At 56.5% G+C, this 19,059-nt stretch overlaps 1 protein-coding gene across 3 annotated transcripts in view; it reads right to left on the bottom strand.

Moving 5' to 3' along the window:
• The window catches only part of ANXA6 (annexin A6), a 50,681-nt gene extending 39,416 nt beyond the window's left edge, over window positions 1-11,265 (bottom strand). Inside the window, exons 1-2 of one of the 3 annotated variants that reach the window (XM_075900575.1) lie at window positions 11,111-11,265; window positions 4,095-4,150 (exon numbers count right to left, since the gene is read on the bottom strand). In XM_075900575.1, the coding sequence (XP_075756690.1) occupies window positions 4,095-4,112 (18 nt within the window). In that variant the 5' untranslated portion in view covers window positions 4,113-4,150; window positions 11,111-11,265. Of the gene's footprint in view, window positions 1-4,094; window positions 4,151-7,535; window positions 7,822-11,110 lie in introns of those variants that run through there. The other 2 variants (XM_014581156.3, XM_075900574.1) reach the window with 2 other exon arrangements.
• Window positions 11,266-19,059: the final 7,794 nt, after the last annotated feature.

Genomic DNA, 19,059 nt, shown 5'->3' on the forward strand with positions numbered 1-19,059 from the left:
GATGGTCCAACCCACCATGGCAATTTCTCTGCACCCGCATCGCCAGCAAGTCACCATGCACAGTGAAGGAAGTGAGTCTCAGAATGAAGAAGTCAAGTGACGCTGGATTTCCCACGCGGTCCCTGGCTAATTTTCAGCCACTGCCCTCCCAGCCGGGTGCTGAATCAGCCCTCACAGAGCCAGAGGCCCCTACAACAGAGCGTGTGCAGCACAGCTTTGGAGAGCTACTGCAGGGCAGATAGGAAACCCCTCAGCCAGCTACCCTCAACCACCACAATGGCACCGTTCCAGGAAATGCAGAGACCACAGCGGGAAGTAGATGATTTGCAAGATGCAAGCAGGAGAGTTGCTTTTGCTAGCGGGTGAGGAGGCAGGAGGGTCTGTTGTCTCAAGCCAGGACTCCTAGGTTCTAGTTTCCCCTTTATTCGGCTCTGGTGAGGCTACATCTGGAGTATTGTGTCCAGTTCTGGGCCCCCCGCTCAGCAAGGACGTAGACGTATGGGAGAGGGTCCAGCGGAGGGCAACCAAAATGATTCGGGGGCTGGAGCATATGACCTACGAGGAGAGGCTGAGGGATTTGGGCTTATTTAGTCTGCAGAAGAGAAGAGTGAGGGGGGATTTGAGAGCAGCCTTCAACCACCTGAAGGGGGGTTCCAAAGAGGATGGAGAGAGGCTGTTCTCAGTGGTGGCTGATGGCAGCACGAGGAGCAATGGGCTCAAATTGCAGTGGGGGAGGTCTAGGTTGGATATTCGGAAAAACTATTTCTCTAGGCGGGTGGGGAAGCACTGGGATGGGTTACCTAGGGAGGCGTGGAATCTCCATCTCTAGAGGTGCAAAATTCCTCATCCAAGACGGGTCAGGTCCTGAGGATGCCAGACCATTAAGGTCCAACCTGTAGTCTCATCTCTCAGCCCTCCCAGGGGTGGAGGGGCGAGGTGGCTGTGACACTCTCCCTGGGCACAGGGAAGGTGCTGGGGTGAACCTGACATGTGCGCAGGCACCTCGGCTCCGGCCACTACCCCTCCCGGAGCGGACGAGCTGGCCTGGAGATGCCACCCCTCTCCCTGCTGCTAGGGCAGGATCATGTTGCGGGTGACTCATCAGGAGGGCCAGGTTTGATCCTCGCTTTCCCGTAATGACGCTCCTGAGATCCCGTCTGCTCGCTTCCCACACAAGTGCCTTCGAGAGCCATGAATAAAAGTTACAAGGCCAAGTCGCTGGCAAAGGAATCATTCGTCACATGCTCCTGCAGCCTGTGTGCGCGCATGGGGGGAGGGCGGGTTCTCATCTGAGGGGGAAGCGCAGAGCAGGGGCCCTGTAGGTGGCTAATCAGTTACTAACAGATGAGGTCTAACGTTTTTCTGCCTGGGAGCAGGGTGGTATAGACTGCAGGGGAGCTCTCATCACTCGGGCAGAGGCTGTAATAGCCCCCAGCGCTGGCAAAGCACTTCCTAATCCCAAGGGGCTCTACAAATGTCTCTTCGTTCACCTTCACCGCTCCACCGCTCTGACGCCAGTGGGGAAACTGAGGCAGAGAGCCTGAGTGACATGAGCAAGGCTGCACGGTGCATCGGTAGCAGAGTTGGGAACTCTTGTTTACCCACTTAGCAGGAACGGGGGGCACAGAATGGGGGGAGAGGAAGCAGAGCTGCTCCATGCTAGGAATAAGCTTTCCTGGGGCAATAACCCCTCCCCCCTCCCAATACCTGCCTTGCAGCAGCAGAGCGAGATGCTGGAAATGAGCCTAGGGGTGCGGATGGGGGGGCAGCCTTCCTTCCCCTTCCCCCATTCCTTCTGCTGTTTCAGTCAGTGTGTAGGCTGTACGATTCCCTCCTGCTCCCATCCCCCACTTCTGAGTCACGCCAGCCTCCGGACAGCTGGAGCCCTTGACATTATAAATAGCAGGCTGCTCTGTGCTGGGTGGAAGCCGCATTCCCTGCACAGCTTCACTCGCTTCTCCTCACGCAGCCCCAGGAGTCCGTTTGGGCACCTCAGCATCTGCTCCAGGCCCAGAGTGCCCCAGGTGCCCCCCTGCCCAGCACCCGACGCCCTGGCCACACGCCCCTTGCAGGGGTTGGAGAGAGGGCGGTCACCGACAGGAGTTCCCTTGTTCTGGGATAGGACTTCTGCAGCGGATACACACCAGCTCCCCCACCTCTCCTTTCCTCACTGTCCTGCGGGGACACCTGGACCCCATGGAGCCGAGTGGTGCTGATGCCTGGTCCATGGGACAGCCCCGGATTGACCACGAGCCCTCGGGATCCAGCTGTCCAAGGCTCTGCAGCCTGAGCTCAGGCTGACCCACCCCCTGTGTGGGCCGGGCACAGCAGGGAGACAACACACTGACCAGTGGCCACTGGCTCCAGGCAGCGGGAAGCAGCGCCGGCCACACATGCGGCGGGGGGGAGGGATCAGGTGGCAGGAGCAGGGACAGGCTGCAGACTTCATTGGCGCCACAGATGGGACGGGATTTCCTGCCCCCGGGATTGGCAGCGAGCGGGTATTTGCTAATGGAGCTGCCAGAGGGCAAAGGGACCTGCTCTTAGCCATGAGCGGTCGGTGCAGCTGGAGCTGAGGGAGGCAGGCTCCCAGCCTCACCTACAGCCCTGCCCTTCTACTGAGGTCCTGTCCCCCACCATGGGGAGGGGAGGAGGCGGGGCAGTGCACCGAGCGTGCGCCCCCACGGGCAGGAAAAGAGACAGGAGGGGCCGAGCGTGCTCCACGCTCCCCATCCCCAGAGCACAGGGAAGGAGGAGGCCAAGTGGCTTGAGTCTCCCGGGCCCCAGAGCACACGGAGGGCGTGCGCTGGGGGCAGCAACACTCCGCCCCCAGGATGCCTACAGCAGGTGTCCTGGGGGCGGAGTGAGGGCGGGGCCACGCCTGGCGGTGTGGGAAGGCAACGCCCTCCCCCTCCTAGGCTACCGGCCGGCCATGCTCTTAGCAGATGAGGGTCGGTCTCCTGCAGGGGATGGCCAGGCTGGGGCGCAGCGGGATGGCTGACGTGCCCACTAAGGACAGGGCTGAGCTGAGAGAAGGCCCCTTCCCCCCCCCCCCGCATCTGATAAGTGCAGCACACAGCAGCCCCTGTGGCCGGATTGTCCCTGCTCCAGGCTTGTGGAGCTGGGGTGACCCTTCCCCTCCAGGTCGACTCCAACAAGCCACGTGGCACAAAGCTTCCAGCACCCGACTGCCACCTGGCACCCAGCCACCATGGCACCCCAGGCATTTTAAAAACAGGGGGAGGGGGAGGGGGAGCTCTTGCTTGGAAAACCAGGGACGTGAGGCCAGGCTGCAGGCCAGTGTAAATCTAGACTCAGGCTTTGTGGAACGGCTCTAGATTTACTCCGGGGTAGCGGGGAGACTGCCGTCTGGGCTGAGGGCTGTGAACTGAACTTCCCTGGGGCCAATGAGAGGTTTGCTGTACACACCACTTCTTTTGTCCCCACTAAGACTCCCAGCTCTCCTCCCTCTGTTCCTGTTTCCACTTTCTCTTTTTTCTCCTAGTCCTTCCCCCTCTCTGCTCCCCTCTGTCTTTCTTCCCAGCCCTGCACAGCTCAGTCACGGGGATTTTACTGCGCATCTGCTTCGTGTTTAAGCAGAGCGCTAGCCGAAGGCTGTAAACAGTGTCTGTCAGCAAGATCTCAAGCCTCGTACACGTCCCTCTTGGAAGAAACGCAACGGCAGCTGCCAGAGCTGGGGCTGCGTCCCTGCTTCGCAGACTCTTGAGGCTGCATGAAACAAAGGCTCTCCGTATGCTGAGCGGAAAGGCGGCGTTACCCAGACTCTCTATGGCAAGAGGGATAAACCGGGTCCCTAGATAGTGAAGCTCACGGGCTGGGACACACATGGCTCCCTGGTGAAACAGGGCATGGATTCTTGGCAGCCAATGCTCAAGCCAGGACTCTGCCCGCTTTGCAGTGCCAGAGAGATACAAAGCAAGCGGAGTGCAGCAGGGAATCTGTGCCAAGCACAAAACGGTGCACGGGGGCACCCTGGGCTTCTCCATTTCTGCAGAGGAGCCAGCAGGTCACTGGAGAGGAGCCAGTGGGAAGTGAGCAGGGCGAAGACATGGCTCCTAGCGCTAGTACTGTACCTTTCCGGAGGGCGCCATGGCTTCAGGGTCGGAATCAGCGGAGGAGGAAGAGGAAGCTGCAGAAAAAAGAAACCATCAGCCAAAAGGTCCTTTCACCCAACAGACATGTTAACTGCGGGGCGGACACTGGGCTTTCAGCCACAGCCCTGTAAATCCAGAGTGATGCCACTGAAGTCAATGGATCCACTCCAGATTTACGCCATCATAACCAAGATGTTTGGCCCATTATGTCCTTTATTGGCCCCCACCCGAGACTTGGACGGGCTCTCCCATCCACACACCACAGCAGGGCACTGATACAGACAGGCTGCCCAGGTTTGCTCTGCCCTTCACCCCTTCTCTCCCCTAGGCCCATTCTGCACGTACTGATAGACCAGGAGGGTACAAATCTGGCTGCCACGTACGGGCACATGGAGCAGTGTTCCAAGAAACCGCCGGCGTTCACCAGCGAGAGCGGCACAGGCCAGTTTTGCTTCGCTCTCAGTCCTGCGCTTTCTGCTCCGTGCCAGGCAGCCTGGCGCAGACACATGCAGGAATGGGGGCGGGAGGGAAGAAACACAAAGTCAGTTGCACCGTGTCAGGAAGGAGCAGCACGTGGTCCCCGGGGAACAGCTGCTTCCCGGGTGCCACCAGCAGCCCTCTCCAGTGGATCACCTGCAAGAGCAGCTGGCTTTTCAGCACAGAGGGCCGAAGTCGAGCGCGGAATGGACCTGGTTGCCAAGGAGATCACCTCCCCCTCTCTGCATCCTGCGTGGTTGGGATGCTCTTGCTGTTGCTTCCTAGGGTTGAGTTCTCCATGGCGGGTGGGAGATGATCCCTCACCGGAGCCCAGATCTGGGGACCATCCCATAATGCCAGGGCTTCTTTGTCCCTGTTAGTGCCTGGTTGATGGCATCGGGGTGTTCTCTCTCTCATCAGAGGCTCAGCCTCTGTAGTTTTGCTGGTGACATTGTTGTCCTGGCTCAGTTCAGTTTTGAACACCTCCTCCCGCTGGGACTAATTTACAGAGGTGATGGGCCCAACCCAAGCCCCACTGAAGTCAACGGAAAGTCTCCCAATGAACTCAGGATTAGGCCCTGGGTGTTTCCATCTCGCGTGGGTCATTTACTGGAGAACTCCGCTCGGGCAGGGTCGAATTGCTCTGGACGGGCGCAGAGCAGGCTGTGCCAGGATTCTGCCAACACACCGCAGGCCTGGCCGTGGCACCCCCTCGCCTTCCAGGCCTTGGCTTCTCCCAAGGAAGCCACCCACCATGTTAAGTGGGGCCAACTGGGTCACGATCTCAACAGCCACCCAGCCTTGGCTGGAAGCAGCAAACAGGTTTCATTTGTAATCTAAGCCCCATTCACGCCCAGGGCCCTCAGGAGTGGGTGCCAAAGGCCAGATCTTGGCAGGCTCTGCTGTTTTTACGAAGTCCTGGAAATCAGCCAGAGTTGGCCTGAGCAAGGACGTCAGAAGCGAGCTCCGTCGTGACAGCGCTTGATAGTAGGAGGCTGCCGAGCGATAACCGTCTCGGAGACATTTTCCTTGAGCGTGGAGCAGCGTCACGTCCTCTTTGCTTGGCGTCACCCCGCAGTGAGCTCGCAGTGCATCGCTAAACCCAGACTCTCTGGTCTGGCCACATCCATGGTCCAGCAGGACCACAGACATTCCAGCGACCACAGTAGCTGGAATTCCAGCGGCAAGGGGGCTAGCAGCTGGGAGCCCTGCTGGGGCCGGGCACCTGAGAGGGCTGGCAGCAGGAGGGCCGGTGACCAGGAGCCCAGCTGCAGGCAGGAGCTCAGCTAGGGCCAGGAGCAGTGGAAGATGGGCAGGGAAGGGGAAGTGACAGGGGGTGGGTCTGAATTCAGCTCCCCTGGTCCAGCAAACTCCCTTGTTCAGGGCCAGTCAGATCCCGAGAGTGCTGGACCAGGGAGGTCCAACTTGTACCATCCTCCTCTCTCCGGAGATAGGGCTCTGATTCCTGACTGTGCCATGTGGAGGCTATCTGGTGAGGTGCTGCAGCACCTCGAGGCAAGGAAGCCAGGGACATTGCAAGCCATCCAGGCACATCTTACAAAATCCTGGGGCAGCCCTGCTAGGCAGGTGGGGAAACCAGGATGGCTGGTGCCACAGGGCAGCCATCCTTGGGGACAGGCACGTCCCAGAGTGCCAGGTCCACTGCCGGCCCATTCAGGGCACAAGGGAGTTGGGCTCCGCCTTGCCTGGCGTGGCACAGATGAGGGAGTGAGTCCAGAGCGACAGTGTCCAGGGGGCCTATGAGAGAGAGCAGGCTGGAGGCTTGCCAGAGTCCCCAGGCCGAGGTCTTTGGGAACACAGGCCCTGCAGGGAGCGGGAGCTGGAGAAGAGGGCGTAGGGCTGAGCATGACTAAGGAGCTCAGGGCTTTGCCCCGAAGGTTGGGATGCAGCAGGCGGCTTCTGTGTTGAACGCTGTTAAACCCAGAAGGGAGGGTTAGTGTGACGACGCCTGCAGGGGACACTTACCAGGGCATGAAGGGAAACTGAGGCAGCAGCAGCAGGCTGACAATGGCTCACTGGGAAAGCCCCTGCTATAAGCGATAACCCCACAATGGGGTGTGGTGGGGGGGGGCTGTGTTCAGTGACCTGGCAGGGCAGGGCCATGTTCAAGAGCAGGGCTGGTTCGCTCCCTGTGCACCATTTCACCCCCAGACTCTGGAGAGACAGAATCCCCCCTCAGCTTCACCCAATCCCTTATTTCTCCAGAGGGTCCGGTGCTAGAACCCACGGCCATGTTTCAAGGCTGGCAGCTGCTGAGCTGTTCCCCCTCGGGGGCTCCTCCCTCTGTCGAGGCAAGAAAGCAAGATGGCTGCCAGAGCTGACCCCAGGAAATGCAGCTCGGTTTCCACGGCAGGGCGCTTACTCTAAAAGATTTGATACCAGTGGAAACCAGCCCTCCCCACTAAAGTCACTGCTGCTGGAAGTCACTGGCGCACCCCCCCCCCCCCCGCCCCTCCAAGGGAAGAGATTGGCAGAAGAGGGGGAGCCGTTTTCATTCTCCGCAGGACTAGGGAGATGCAAAGGATGACAGAAAGAGAAGCAGCAGCTGGCTAACGGAGCCTGGAAATAGAGGGCCTATTGTGTTATCTGACACCTGTCGGGTCTCCGCACAACTCATATCCCTGCAGCTTCCTGGAATCAGCACTCCACGGTGCAGGAAAATTCCACAGTGACCAAATCCTCCGGCAGGGAGCTGCTCCAGCCTCCCCCAGCTAACCTTTCACATCCCCACTCTCCCTAGTCCATTTCCATTAAACCCGGTTGTGTTTGCAAACTGCCAGAGCTAACTGCATTCAAACAGGAGGCTGTTCTCCCACTCAGCCCCAGAGGAGCCTACGGGGAGGTCGTCCCATTGGATTTCTGACACCAAAATCATCTCCCGGCGCAGCAGGAAGGATGGGCTTGCCTCGTTTGACTCCTCACCTCGTCAGGGACAAATTCTGGGTCCGCTTCTTGACGGCCACAAACTTCCTGGTGACCCCAGGCAAGTCGCTGAACCGCCTCTGTGCCTCAGTTTCCCCCCGTATTGCCGTGCTCTCCAAACACGATTTAAGCGCTTTCTGATGCCACAGATGCATCCCGCATCGTCACTGTTTTACTTATGATTCACAGTTTCTAAACACGCGTGAAAGGGCAGGATTTCAGACGAGTGGGTATGGAGAGGAGAGATACTTGTACCCGCTGGAAAACGTAGAGGCCTCTTCAGCCCCCTTTGCTTCCGTTTCTGCTCCCGAAGGCCACGTGTCAGCCGCCCCCGCCCTCTAGACTGCTGCTTTGCCCAGAGAGGGCGGGAGAGCAATGTCTGATGGGGGCGGAGAGCACACAGCTCCCATCTCTAGCTGGCGGTTAAGAGGCCAGGCTGGCTCCTGGCTGACAGCCGGTCCCTGCATTGCAGTCTGGCTGCAGGGCAGGGATCCAAAAACCAGCCAGAGTCAGCCCTCAGCCTCAGGCAGCACAGGCTGCACTGTCTGACTGCAAACCAGGCAGGAGGCACAGAGCCTGGCCCAACCCAGCGGGGAGCAGACATGTGCTCTTGGAGGCTAAAACCTCCTTGCCTGCCGTATTTTCCTTCAGGGCTAGCTCCAAACTCGGCTTGACACAAATGCTGAGGAGAGCGAGCCCGGGGAGTAAAATACCAGCCAGGGGCAGGGCTGAGGGCTGAGAGCAGCTGGTGTGACAGGCCTTGCGAGGGGTGGCCAGCCCTTTCCGGAGCGCCACAAAGCCGAGAGCCTTGGAAGGGGGCGTTGTGTGTCGATGGGGCCCTGGGTGGGGGATGGTGCTCTTTGTAAATATGGCAGCCAGGAAATGAGGGGACTTGTAGGAAGTGCAAACTTCCTCCCTTACTTCCTCCGGTATAGATCACCTACCCCGGCCTGGCCCCCCCTTCGCAGAGCCAGCCAGCCCCATCTCAGCGAACGGATGAGTCCTTGCAACAAGCAGCTGCCCTTTTGCATTCTCTCTGATTTGGGTTGCTTCAGGCCAGTGGTTCTCACAGCGAGGACCACAGACCACTCGTGGTCCATGACCCTCTTGCAGATGCAGGCTCCGCTGCCCGCCCACCCTCTCCGCAGGAAGCTTCAGCTTCCCCCCCCCCTGAAAGGGGTGGGGATCCAGCTTGTGGGGGCAGGATGCAGCTCAGTGCACTGCCAGGCCCCCTCCTCCCAGCTGGGGGAACAGCAGCACGGGAAACCGCTCACCTGGAGGCTTTTCCCGCTGCTCCCATTGGCCGGAATTCAGGCCAGATTCCCGCCCCTCCAGCCCACCCCTGTACCTCCCTCCAGCCTGCCCATGCACCCCCCCAGCCTGCCCCTGCACCCCCCTCCAGCCCGCCCCTGCACCCCCCCTCCAGCCCGCCCCTGCACCCTCCTCCAGCCCGCCCCTGCACCCCCCTCCAGCCTGCCCCTGCGCCTCCCTCCAGCCTGCCCCTGCGCTTCCCTCCAGCCCGCCCCTGCACCCCCCTCCAGCCCGCCCCTGCACCCCCCCTCCAGCCCGCCCATGCACCCTCCTCCAGCCCGCCCCTGCACCCCCCTCCAGCCCGCCCATGCACCCTCCTCCAGCCCGCCCCTGCACCCCCCCTCCAGCCCGCCCATGCACCCTCCTCCAGCCCGCCCCTGCACCCCCCCTCCAGCCCGCCCATGCACCCTCCTCCAGCCCGCCCCTGCACCCCCCTCCAGCCCGCCCCTGCACCCATGGTGTCATCATGGGTGGCTGGCTGGTGGGCCGGCTGCGGAAAGATCTGCTTTGAGCAGGGTAGGCCACAGGCTCAACGTTTGAGAACCCCTCCACCAGGCCCATGCTGGAGCCATCTGCCGCTCTAGCCAGCACTGCTTTAACACGCCCCTGCTGTCCCTGACCCAGGGGAACTCGCCTCCCATGACAACTGCCTAGGCCGGGTCCAGCCACGAAAAGACAAACAGCCATCGCCCCTTGTGCCGCTATGACTGGCCGACACGGATGGGCGCTGAACTATTCCACCTGCCATGGTGCCCCACAGCCTCACACCTGCAGCATGATGCGACCTGAGGAGGGACAGATGGGCCCCTACGTGGGGGGCTGGCCCCACAGGACAATTCAGGCTGCCCCTTCTCCTGAGAAGCGCCGCTCGTTCCCGGACTGCCGACCTAGGCAGCGCTGCCTAGGGTGGGGCGGGTTGGAATGAGGCTGCGCATCCATGTTTGTTGGGCAAACAAAAGGATTCACTACTCAGTATGCTTTTCAAGGCCTTCTAGGGATTTGCCCTCATTGCACCTAATAAATAATTTACCGGAGCAGAGTGTTGCAGCCGGGATCTCTGGGGACTCCACCCCTCCCCACACCCTTTGGTAAAGTGGCAGGAAAATTGGCCTGAGCTCCCCTTCCCTAAAAAAGGGCCAGTGAAAGCCACAGTACATGGGCCAGCCACTGCCCCCGCCTTTTGCCTCCCCGGCCAGTCTGACCACCTTGGCACGGCTGCTCGGAGAGAGGGCTTTGGTCTTCTAGTCTTCCCAGCCCTCCCAATCCATTCCAGGGTGCTGCATGGCCAGAGACACAAGGGGCTGCGGGGAATTTGTACAGCTGGCAGCGGTACTCTGAGAACATCTCCTGCCCGGCTGCAGAACAGGAGGGGTTTACTTCTGCTTTAGACAGGAGGGGGGTTTCAGAACGTCACTCCCAGAGCAAAAGCGAAGCTACAGGCCCCACCCCGACCCCTAGAATCAGGGCGTTGGCTCAAGGACCTCCCGCACCACCAGCCCTTTGGGGCTTTTCATATTAAAACAAGCGCCTTGTAGGGTAGCAAAGGAAACATCGGGAGGGTTAAAAAAAGATGCACAAGCAGCCTCAGAAGGCAGAGAGCCGGAATGGTACAAATCTAACACAATCGGTTTTACAATTCAGCCCTAAGCCTTAGAACATGTGAACCCAGCTCCCGCAAGAACCAGCCCACAGCTCAAGCATTCCCTCCCCCGCCGGTCACGAATCATTCAAATGTACATTATAAAATAACTATTGCATGGGACATTTTATGAACCAAGAGAGCAAAATTCCTTGGGGGAGGGTCTGCTCTCTCCAGACCAACTCGTGGATTTAACCCCTATCTCTAAGGGGTAGGACACAGGGAAATCTTTTTTCTATCTTTGGCCAAAACAGGGACGAGCAAAAATCAAGGCAGGCTCATCCCTGAGGTTGGGAAGGGACCCAGGATACACCCACCAGCTCCCAGCCATCTCTGGTTACAGAAACGCTACCCGAAATCTCTCCCAGGGAGCTCAGGGGAGGGGAGTTGCTCCATTTGGAGAGTGCCAGTCAGACTTATAGAGATTTTCATTAATAAATAAGTTGTGCTAAAGAGAAAACAACCCAGAAACTGCCCAGCAAGCCAAACACGTTGCAATGCACACAGGCTAGTGAATTGCCTTCAGTCCAGTGGCCATCAGACCCCTATCCCCACTGTCAGCCCTTACACTCTCCAGCTGCCCCTCCAACTAAGGATCGACCCCCGGACACGGCTCCAGACTTACATGTCCTGCCAAGGCCTCTTCCCCAAGAGCAGCCCTTCTCAGCCGGCAGTGCAACAGCCCGGTGTTGTGCAGAGCAGCGCTCGGTATGGCACTGAGCAGCCTGTTCTAGTTGCAAGGCAGCTGTTTCCTCCGGCAACGTCACATGCTCCAGAGCCTTCCAATCCAGCAAGCCCCTAGCCTCCCAGGCAGGGGTAGAGGCCACCGGGAGAACCACTGGTGGGACTCAGCTGCCCACCTCACCTGTAGCCTTACAGAACATGCACCAACAAGCTGACACATGAGAAAAGACAACGGGGCAGAGAAAATCCAGCTCCTGCCCCAAGCTGATTTAATGTCTCGCCGCACCAGTAGGAGCGGAGCTTGGCAACGCAGCTCCCCGGTGACCTCTGGAACAAGAGGATACTCTGGTGCCTCTCCAAGCTGCAGAGATGGGACGCCAGTCCCCATATGGGGACACGGCGTGGTGGGCAGGCCCTCTGAGGTCCAGAGAGACCCGGGCCACTTTCAGGTTTTGAGGCTCCTAGCTATAATAAAAATAAAAGGTGACCCATGGACAAAACAAAGCATCAAAAAAGAGCAAGACATAATATTTTGTATGTAAATGCTTTCTTATCCTGAAAGAGCCCGTCACGTTTTGCTCTGATAGGGATACACATAAGAACAAGTTGGGAAACTTAGCAAATGCCAAAAAAAAAAATTAACCAGTGTCTAGATTGGAGGCCCCCCCCCCCCCACTCCCTCTCCAATTGGTCCTGGGTGGAAAACCTGTTGTGGTTTTTCCAGTGGCCATATGCCACCGCCATCAGCCTTGTGATGTGCATTATGGGGCACACACTGGTGATAACACTTACGTGCATTGGATAGCATGAATCTTGTGCCCTCAGCAGCGCTGTACGCCGACTAACACAAGAGCATTGGGCACAGTTAAGCTCTTAATATATAGTTCAAATTGCCACTAAATTACAACCACTAATGACTAATACAATGATCCACTCTGCCCATTAGCTCATCCCTGGCCCTGACTCACGAAATCGCTGGCCGCAGGAAAATTAACTAAGGAAGCTGTGTTCTGACCCACCACAGAAGGAAGCAAGTTTCAGTTTCTTCTCTATTGCTTGAGAAGCAGTCTCAGGCCCGATATCACCCAGGAGGTCTGCCAGCCCTTTGCAAGCACCAGATCATTGGGTAGGAGAACAGAAATACTGTTAGCATGGGCCTAGCTGTGGGGGTGCACCTGGGGCCTCTCGTTGTCAGCGCTTCGCCTCTTGACATGTCTAAGCCCTCCGCCCAGGTGCTGGTTTCAGCCGCCGTGTCCATCTCAGCGGCTGCAGAAGGAGGAGATGTGCACACTGCGCTCTCTCTCAGTGGCCTGCCCAGCTAAGGTAAAGGTTACTGCAGATTCAAAGTGCAGGCCTTGCTCTTTGTAGCAGGAAAGATCAGCGACAGCCCACTATTCAGGAAATGATCATACATCCCATAGCTGGGACTCAAACCAGCCCCACGGGGACATTTCAGGGAGCAGGTGAGTGCAACTGATAAATGGATCTTCCTGTAGCTCCGTGGTCACCAACCAGTAGGTCAGGATCTACTGATAGATCCTGGAGCCTCTAAGAGCTGAGCATGACCGATTTGGCTGGGAAGCTCTCAAGTGCAAGCACATCAGCTGCCCTCTCCATTCCCCCCCACCCCTCGCATGCTTCTCCTGGCCTCTGCCTTGGAGCTTTCTTCTGGGAGACTTCTGTTTTGCTGTGCAAGGTAGGGGAGGCTGATGTCAGGGTGGCTCTCAGGCCTCTCCACTGCCATAGGGGTAATGAGAATCAGGACCTATATTTCTTTCAAAAACCAGTGTTCTGGGCCTGCTGCCCTTCACTGTACCAAGAGCCCCTGCAGCGGCATATGCACACATCCTGGGGGGAGGGAGAATCCAGAGGGGTGTGGACACCACTACCTGACTGTCAGAGGCCTAAGCCAGACCAGCACCACAGGGTAGCACAGTCCAACGGCTAGAGTCTATGGTGCAGCCCTTGCTTGCCAGGCAGCATGGCCTAATAGGCAGAGTCTATAGAGCAGCCCCTTGGTTGCAGGGCAGCACACTCTAATGGCCAAAGTCTAAGGAGTTGGGACAGCAGCCCCAGTAAGGGGGCCCAGGCCCACCCAACTCCATCAGGCCCAACCCAGGGCCCTGGCAGGGGTGGTGTGGCAGGGAACCCCACCAAAACACACTGAGTTCATTCAGGTGGCAGCTACCACTCCCTCCCCCTTCCCCCCCCCCCTCGGCCACTTTCTATCATCCCCAGCAGTGGGGCCACCCAAGAGGCCCCAGGGCTCTCTGGCTCCACCGGCTTGGAGGCTCACTCTAACCTCCTGGGTCTACAGCTCCCACTGTGAGACTGTAGCCGGTCCATCTCTCGCACTTCTACTACAATCCTTCCCCTCCTGTATCCACCCCAAACTGAGCTGAGCTGCTCCCTTTTATACTAGCTCAGAGCTTGGAGCATGCCCAGTATGGCTGTGGGGGCAGGATTTCTTCCATCCACAAGGTATTAACCCCTTCCCGTCCAGTGCAGTGTAGGCACACTCCATCACTTGCCCAGTGCACTGGTCCTGGTTCACTGTACTAGTGGATTGAGCAGTGGGCCGGGGCACAGGAGACTGTCATTCTATTTGCAGCACTGCCGCTGCATTGCTGGGTGACCGTGAGCCAGTCACGGCTGGCTCCATGCCTCAGTTTCCCCCATCTGATACCAACCTCCTCTGTAAAGCACTTGGAGAGCTGGGGATGATGACGAGGATCGTCACTGAAGGCAGAATTCACACTGACGTCAGTGAGGCCAGGGTTTTACTTTCGGTGACTAAGAGGATGTGGGCGGGTCTTGTTTGCAGGGGGAAGCACCCTGCCTGTTCTTGCCAGCCAGCCTTGCATGTGGGACGATGCTGCCAGAAGGAACACCTCCAAATCCAGATCAGCACCCCTGTTTTCAGTCTCAAAGGGGTGGCCGTGTTAGTCTCCATCTGCAAAAACAACGAGGTGCTGTGACGAACAGATTTATTAGGGCAGAAGCGTTGGAGGGTAAAACCCACTTCGTCAGATGGGTTGGAGTGAAGTTTACAGGGGCAGGGGTGTATAGGGTGTATATATAAGGACCACAAAAGAAAGAGGCTAATCAAGTCAGGGTGGAAGGGGTCCATTCATGGCCGTTGATGTGGAAATGTGGATATCCAGAGAAGGGAAATTGCCTTTGTAATGCGTTAGCCAGTTAAAATCCTTATTTAGTCCTAAACGGAAAGTATTGAACTTGCAAATGAACTCCAGGTCGGCTGTCTCCCTTTGTAACGGGGCTTTGACATTCTTTTGGAGAAGGAGGGTTAGGGAACCACTTTATCCTCCCTGGATATTCAGCAATGGATTTAAAAGTAGCCACAGGACTCCTCGATGTTTTTCCTGTTTTCAGTGAGAGAGCAGAGCAACGGCCATCGACGGCAGTGCCGCGCATACGGCAGCAGGGCCTTTGGCAGGGGTGAGCCCTATCTTTGTTGGCAAAATGTCTTGTGTTTTTCCACTCTACTCAGGCATAGATTTAGGGTTTAAGCCGCCCCCAGCTGGAAAGCGCAGCGGTAGGGCCTCTTGGGGAAAGATTCCTAACAGCTCCTCACGAAGAGCTCTGTTCTCCTCCCCTCCAGAAAAGGAGTCAAGAGGGAATGAACCGAACAGAGCACTTTGGAGGGATCCAAGCCCTTGTCAGTCCCAGCTTCTAGCAGTTGGAGGTCTAAGGGTGCCCAAAGTAGGGGGGCTGCATCTTGGCTAACAGACACTGAGGGACCGCTCCCCAACACAGAATACAAGTCCTTCCTGGAATTAAGAGCTTTGCTTAAAACCCATGGGATTTGTTTCAATAGTCAAGCGTGGGATCCTCTTCTTTGCCGTCTGGTGTCTGAGCTTCTTGGTTGCACCCGCTGCGTCTTTTCAAACTTTCCTCTGCAACCACAGCGGCTGGAAAGTTACTTCCCTCTTTGTTTTTTCAGAGAACAGTGGAGATTTTCCCACAATTCCCTGATTCCGCGCGGGAGGGGGGGTGTTCAGGAGAAACACCAGATATTATGAGCAAGGGGTATGCTGCCTGTTGGGGGGTAGGCTGGGAGTCATCGAGGGGCACATTTAGGAACATGCATCTACCCCACTCCATCACTCGCTCAACCCACAATGTATCACCGAGTTTTCTTTTCTGCAGCCTGTCCACAGCTTCCACATGCTGGCAGGTCTGATTAGGGGAATGCCCTGATGTTCAGAGCTTTGTCTTGTCTGGTTTTGAACCGGACAGTCTGGTATTTGAGCTTTCTGTCCGGGAAACAAATTGAGAAAATACAGGACATATACATGTCTGGTATTTTCTAATTAAGTAAGTTTTATTATTATCATGAGTATCAGTATGTAGTTGCGTACTGCCTGGCTGGTAGATATGCTCACACTGCGTGAGCGTGTCTACCAGCCAGGCAGTACGCAATTACACAGTAGAGAGGAGGGGGCGGGGCTGGGGTGGGATGGAATCCTTGGGGCTGGACTTGCCCATGCGCCCCGCCGGGACTGTGTGCAGGACGGGCAGCACCCCAGGATCTGTGTGCGCCTGGGCCAGCCCTGCTTCCCTCCCGGCCGGACTCCCCATCTCGTTCTGAGTATTTCTTGAAACCCATCTGGTAACCCTACTTATGTGCAATTAAATCATCCTGCCCCTTCCTCCCAAAACGTGTCCCGATTTTTCCCACGAGGTCTGACAGTGCCTGACACTAGCCCTGGGTGCCTTAGCTGCCCCGGCCACAGAGCGGTCTCCTAATGGGAGCTTTAGGATCAAGGTACGGAGGAGCTGCTTCTGCCGCCTGCATTCCTAGGCAGAGAACCATCTTCCCTAGCCAGCCCTGCAGCCCGGCCTCAGGCCTGTGTGTGCGGCTGCACTGCCACCTGCTGGCCCAGCTGTGCCCGGCAGCAACAGAAGGCATCAGCACCATGTTCCCCAGAGACTCTCCCACAGGGGCACCAAAGCAGTTTGGGTTGAGGGGGCAGAGGATCCTGGCAGAGGGGGAGGGCAGCAGGAGCAGAGGTGAACACTCCCCCGCCAACTTCCTGCTGTCTGCAACTAGAGTGGCATCCTGGCCATCAGTGTCCCCCGGAAGCTGAGCGCTTGGGCGGCTACCCCGGAGAAAGTCAAACGCCGCCCAGCTGATTAGCAGAGCGCTCACAGCCGGCAGCCTGTGTGTCTATGGGTGGTGCACATCTGCATGTGCCTTGGTGCACATAACAAAATGTATTCCGCACATCGATGGAAAAAAATTAGCGGGAGCATTGCTGGGCATCAGCAGAATTGTTATAATCCCCAGCCGCTTCCTGGAGCCCATTTCCCCTCTCCCATCAGGCCGTGGGGTCTGGTGAGAAAGGGGCAGAGAAGGCGGCAGGGCAGAGGCTGGCTCAGCCTGAGGGCCATGTCCAGCTATAGGGGAAAGGCAGGGCTTTCTCTGGTATTGAAAACCGAATTGAATCCCTCCACACCCCCATCCCGCACCTAGGAGCTAACTAGACACACACTCGTGCTGGCAATTTGGCAGTGCTACCTGGTGACGGGTCGGACACCTCGCTAGCATTGTCATTCATCATGGGTATGGTGGGAGCACCGGGTGGAGGAGGGAATCCGAAGGGCAAAGAAGGATTCTGTGGATGTTTATAGAGAGCACAAGTTTCCTTAAGTTTGGTTGCTGCCCACTAGTCAATCCCACAACGCCCTGGGCTGTCACCCAAACCTGGCTGTGTGGGTAACGCAAATCCACGTGTTTTGTATACTCCAGTGGGCTGGGGTGACAGTCATGCGTGTTGATGCGATCAGGTGCATTAGGAGCAGCTGCTTCCCGGAGGTGGTTGCTGGATATAACACTGTACATGCTTTGTTAACAACTGTCAGGCTGCGAGATGGAAAACAACATTTGTCTCCACTCTCTGCCCTTTTTCCAACTAGTGCGCAGCTCCAGCGCAGCTTGGACACAACAATTTCACCGGGAGCTCTCACGGCCGGCGAGCATGGTTTTTCACTACACAATCAAAGTGGCACGCTGGAAGCCACCGACTTACGGTCAACCAGCAATGCTTAAGAGATGCAACCGTGCAGCCACTGTCTGCCCAGCTCCTGTTGGCCTGGCCCGTGGTATTTCTGTACCGATTTTTCAGCATCGTTGGAGTTAGGCTTGGCAGAATTCAATGTGTCTTTGTTTATAGCTTCAAAAGACAACACTGATCTTTATTTTAATGCATTTTTCTCATTTCGCAGTTTTACATTTTTACAACTGTGCCAAATTACGGGAGAGGTCAACACCACACATCAAACTACGCCAAGTCAGTGTCCTCACCCCCAATTCTAATAAAAGTTCTCAAGTATTTGCCCAGTTGTACGTTTTTATTGTTACCAACAGAATCCTTTTTCATCAGGGTGGGCTTGTTTATAGTGATATCAACCTTTACGGATTGAAAGCCCCTTCCAAGCCTGGTGTAATGCACCCGCAAACATGATTGTGAATGCCAGATGGCAGCCTTGGCAGCCTCCTGACCTGCTTCTTCCTCCTCCCCAAAAGCCCTCCTGGTTATGGTGGCTTCTGTGAGTAACATAATGGTTTATTACGAGGGCGTTAAAGAAATAGGATTTCCAGTTCCAAAGCTTGTGGGCGTGTGTGTGGATGCCGCATCTCGTTCATACAACACAGACCTTGGAGACCAACGGGATTTTGTTCCCTCCTCTAGCCCAGACATGTCGTGACCTTGGGCAAATCATAGAAATGTTGGGCTGGAAGGGCCCTGAGTGGTCATCTCGTCCAGCCCCCTCACCCCATGAGAAAGCAGGCCCAACTGCAGCTTGATTATCCCTGACAGGTTCTTAGGAACAACGTAAAAACCCACAAATAGTCGTGCAGCACTTTAGAGACTCACAAAGCATGGAAATGGTCTCTCAGGTGCAGCAAGACTATTGGTTGTTTTTTAAGTATTTCCAGCTACAGACTAACCTGGCTCCCCCTCCGAGGTTTTTAGGAACACCACTGACTTGGATCTCACAACTTCCCATGCTAACCCAGTCCAATCCTTAACTACCCTGATCCTTATACAGGTTTTCCTAATATTCCCCTGACTCTCCCTTGCTGCAGATTATAAACCTATTATTTGCCCTACCCATGGTGCACAGGGCAAACAACCCTTTTTGGAAGAGCCCTTAACAGATCTGAAGACTATCAGGTTCTCCCCTCAGTCTTGTGTCTCCTCCTGCCTAGAAACCAGAATAGAACATAAGCACAGACGGACTGTGTCAGACCAACGGTCCATCTAGCCCAGTATCCTGTCTGCTAACAGTGGCCAGTACTAGATGCCCCAGAGGGAAGGAATACAACAGGTAATCCTCACATGATCCCTCTCCTGTCATCCATTTCCAGACAAACAGAGCCTAGGGACACCATTCCTACCCATCCTGGCTAATAGCCATTGATGGATCTAACCTCCATGAATCTATCTAGCTCTTTTTTGAACCTTGTTAAAATTCTAGCCTTCACCACATCCTCTGGCAAGGAGTTCCACAGGTCGACTGTGCGCTGAGTGACAAAAACCTTCATACATACACAGACACATACACGCACATTATGAGGCTCCATTATTCTTGGATGCCAAACACTTGGGCTACGTCTACACTGGCCCCTTTTCCGGAAGGGGCATGTAAATTTCACGAGTCGTCGTAGGGAAATCCGCGGGGGATTTAAATATCCCCCGCGGCATTTAAATAAAAATGTCCGCCGCTTTTTTCCGGCTTTTAAAAAAGCCGGAAAAGAGCGTCTAGACTGGCCCTGATCCTCCGGAAAAAGTGCCCTTACTTCAAAGTAAGAATAAGAGCCTCCGGAAAAGGGCACTTTTTCCGGAGGATCGGGGCCAGTCT

The sequence above is a fragment of the Pelodiscus sinensis genome, chromosome 17 (genome assembly GCF_049634645.1).
Source record: "Pelodiscus sinensis isolate JC-2024 chromosome 17, ASM4963464v1, whole genome shotgun sequence".
Taxonomy (NCBI): domain Eukaryota; kingdom Metazoa; phylum Chordata; order Testudines; family Trionychidae; genus Pelodiscus; species Pelodiscus sinensis.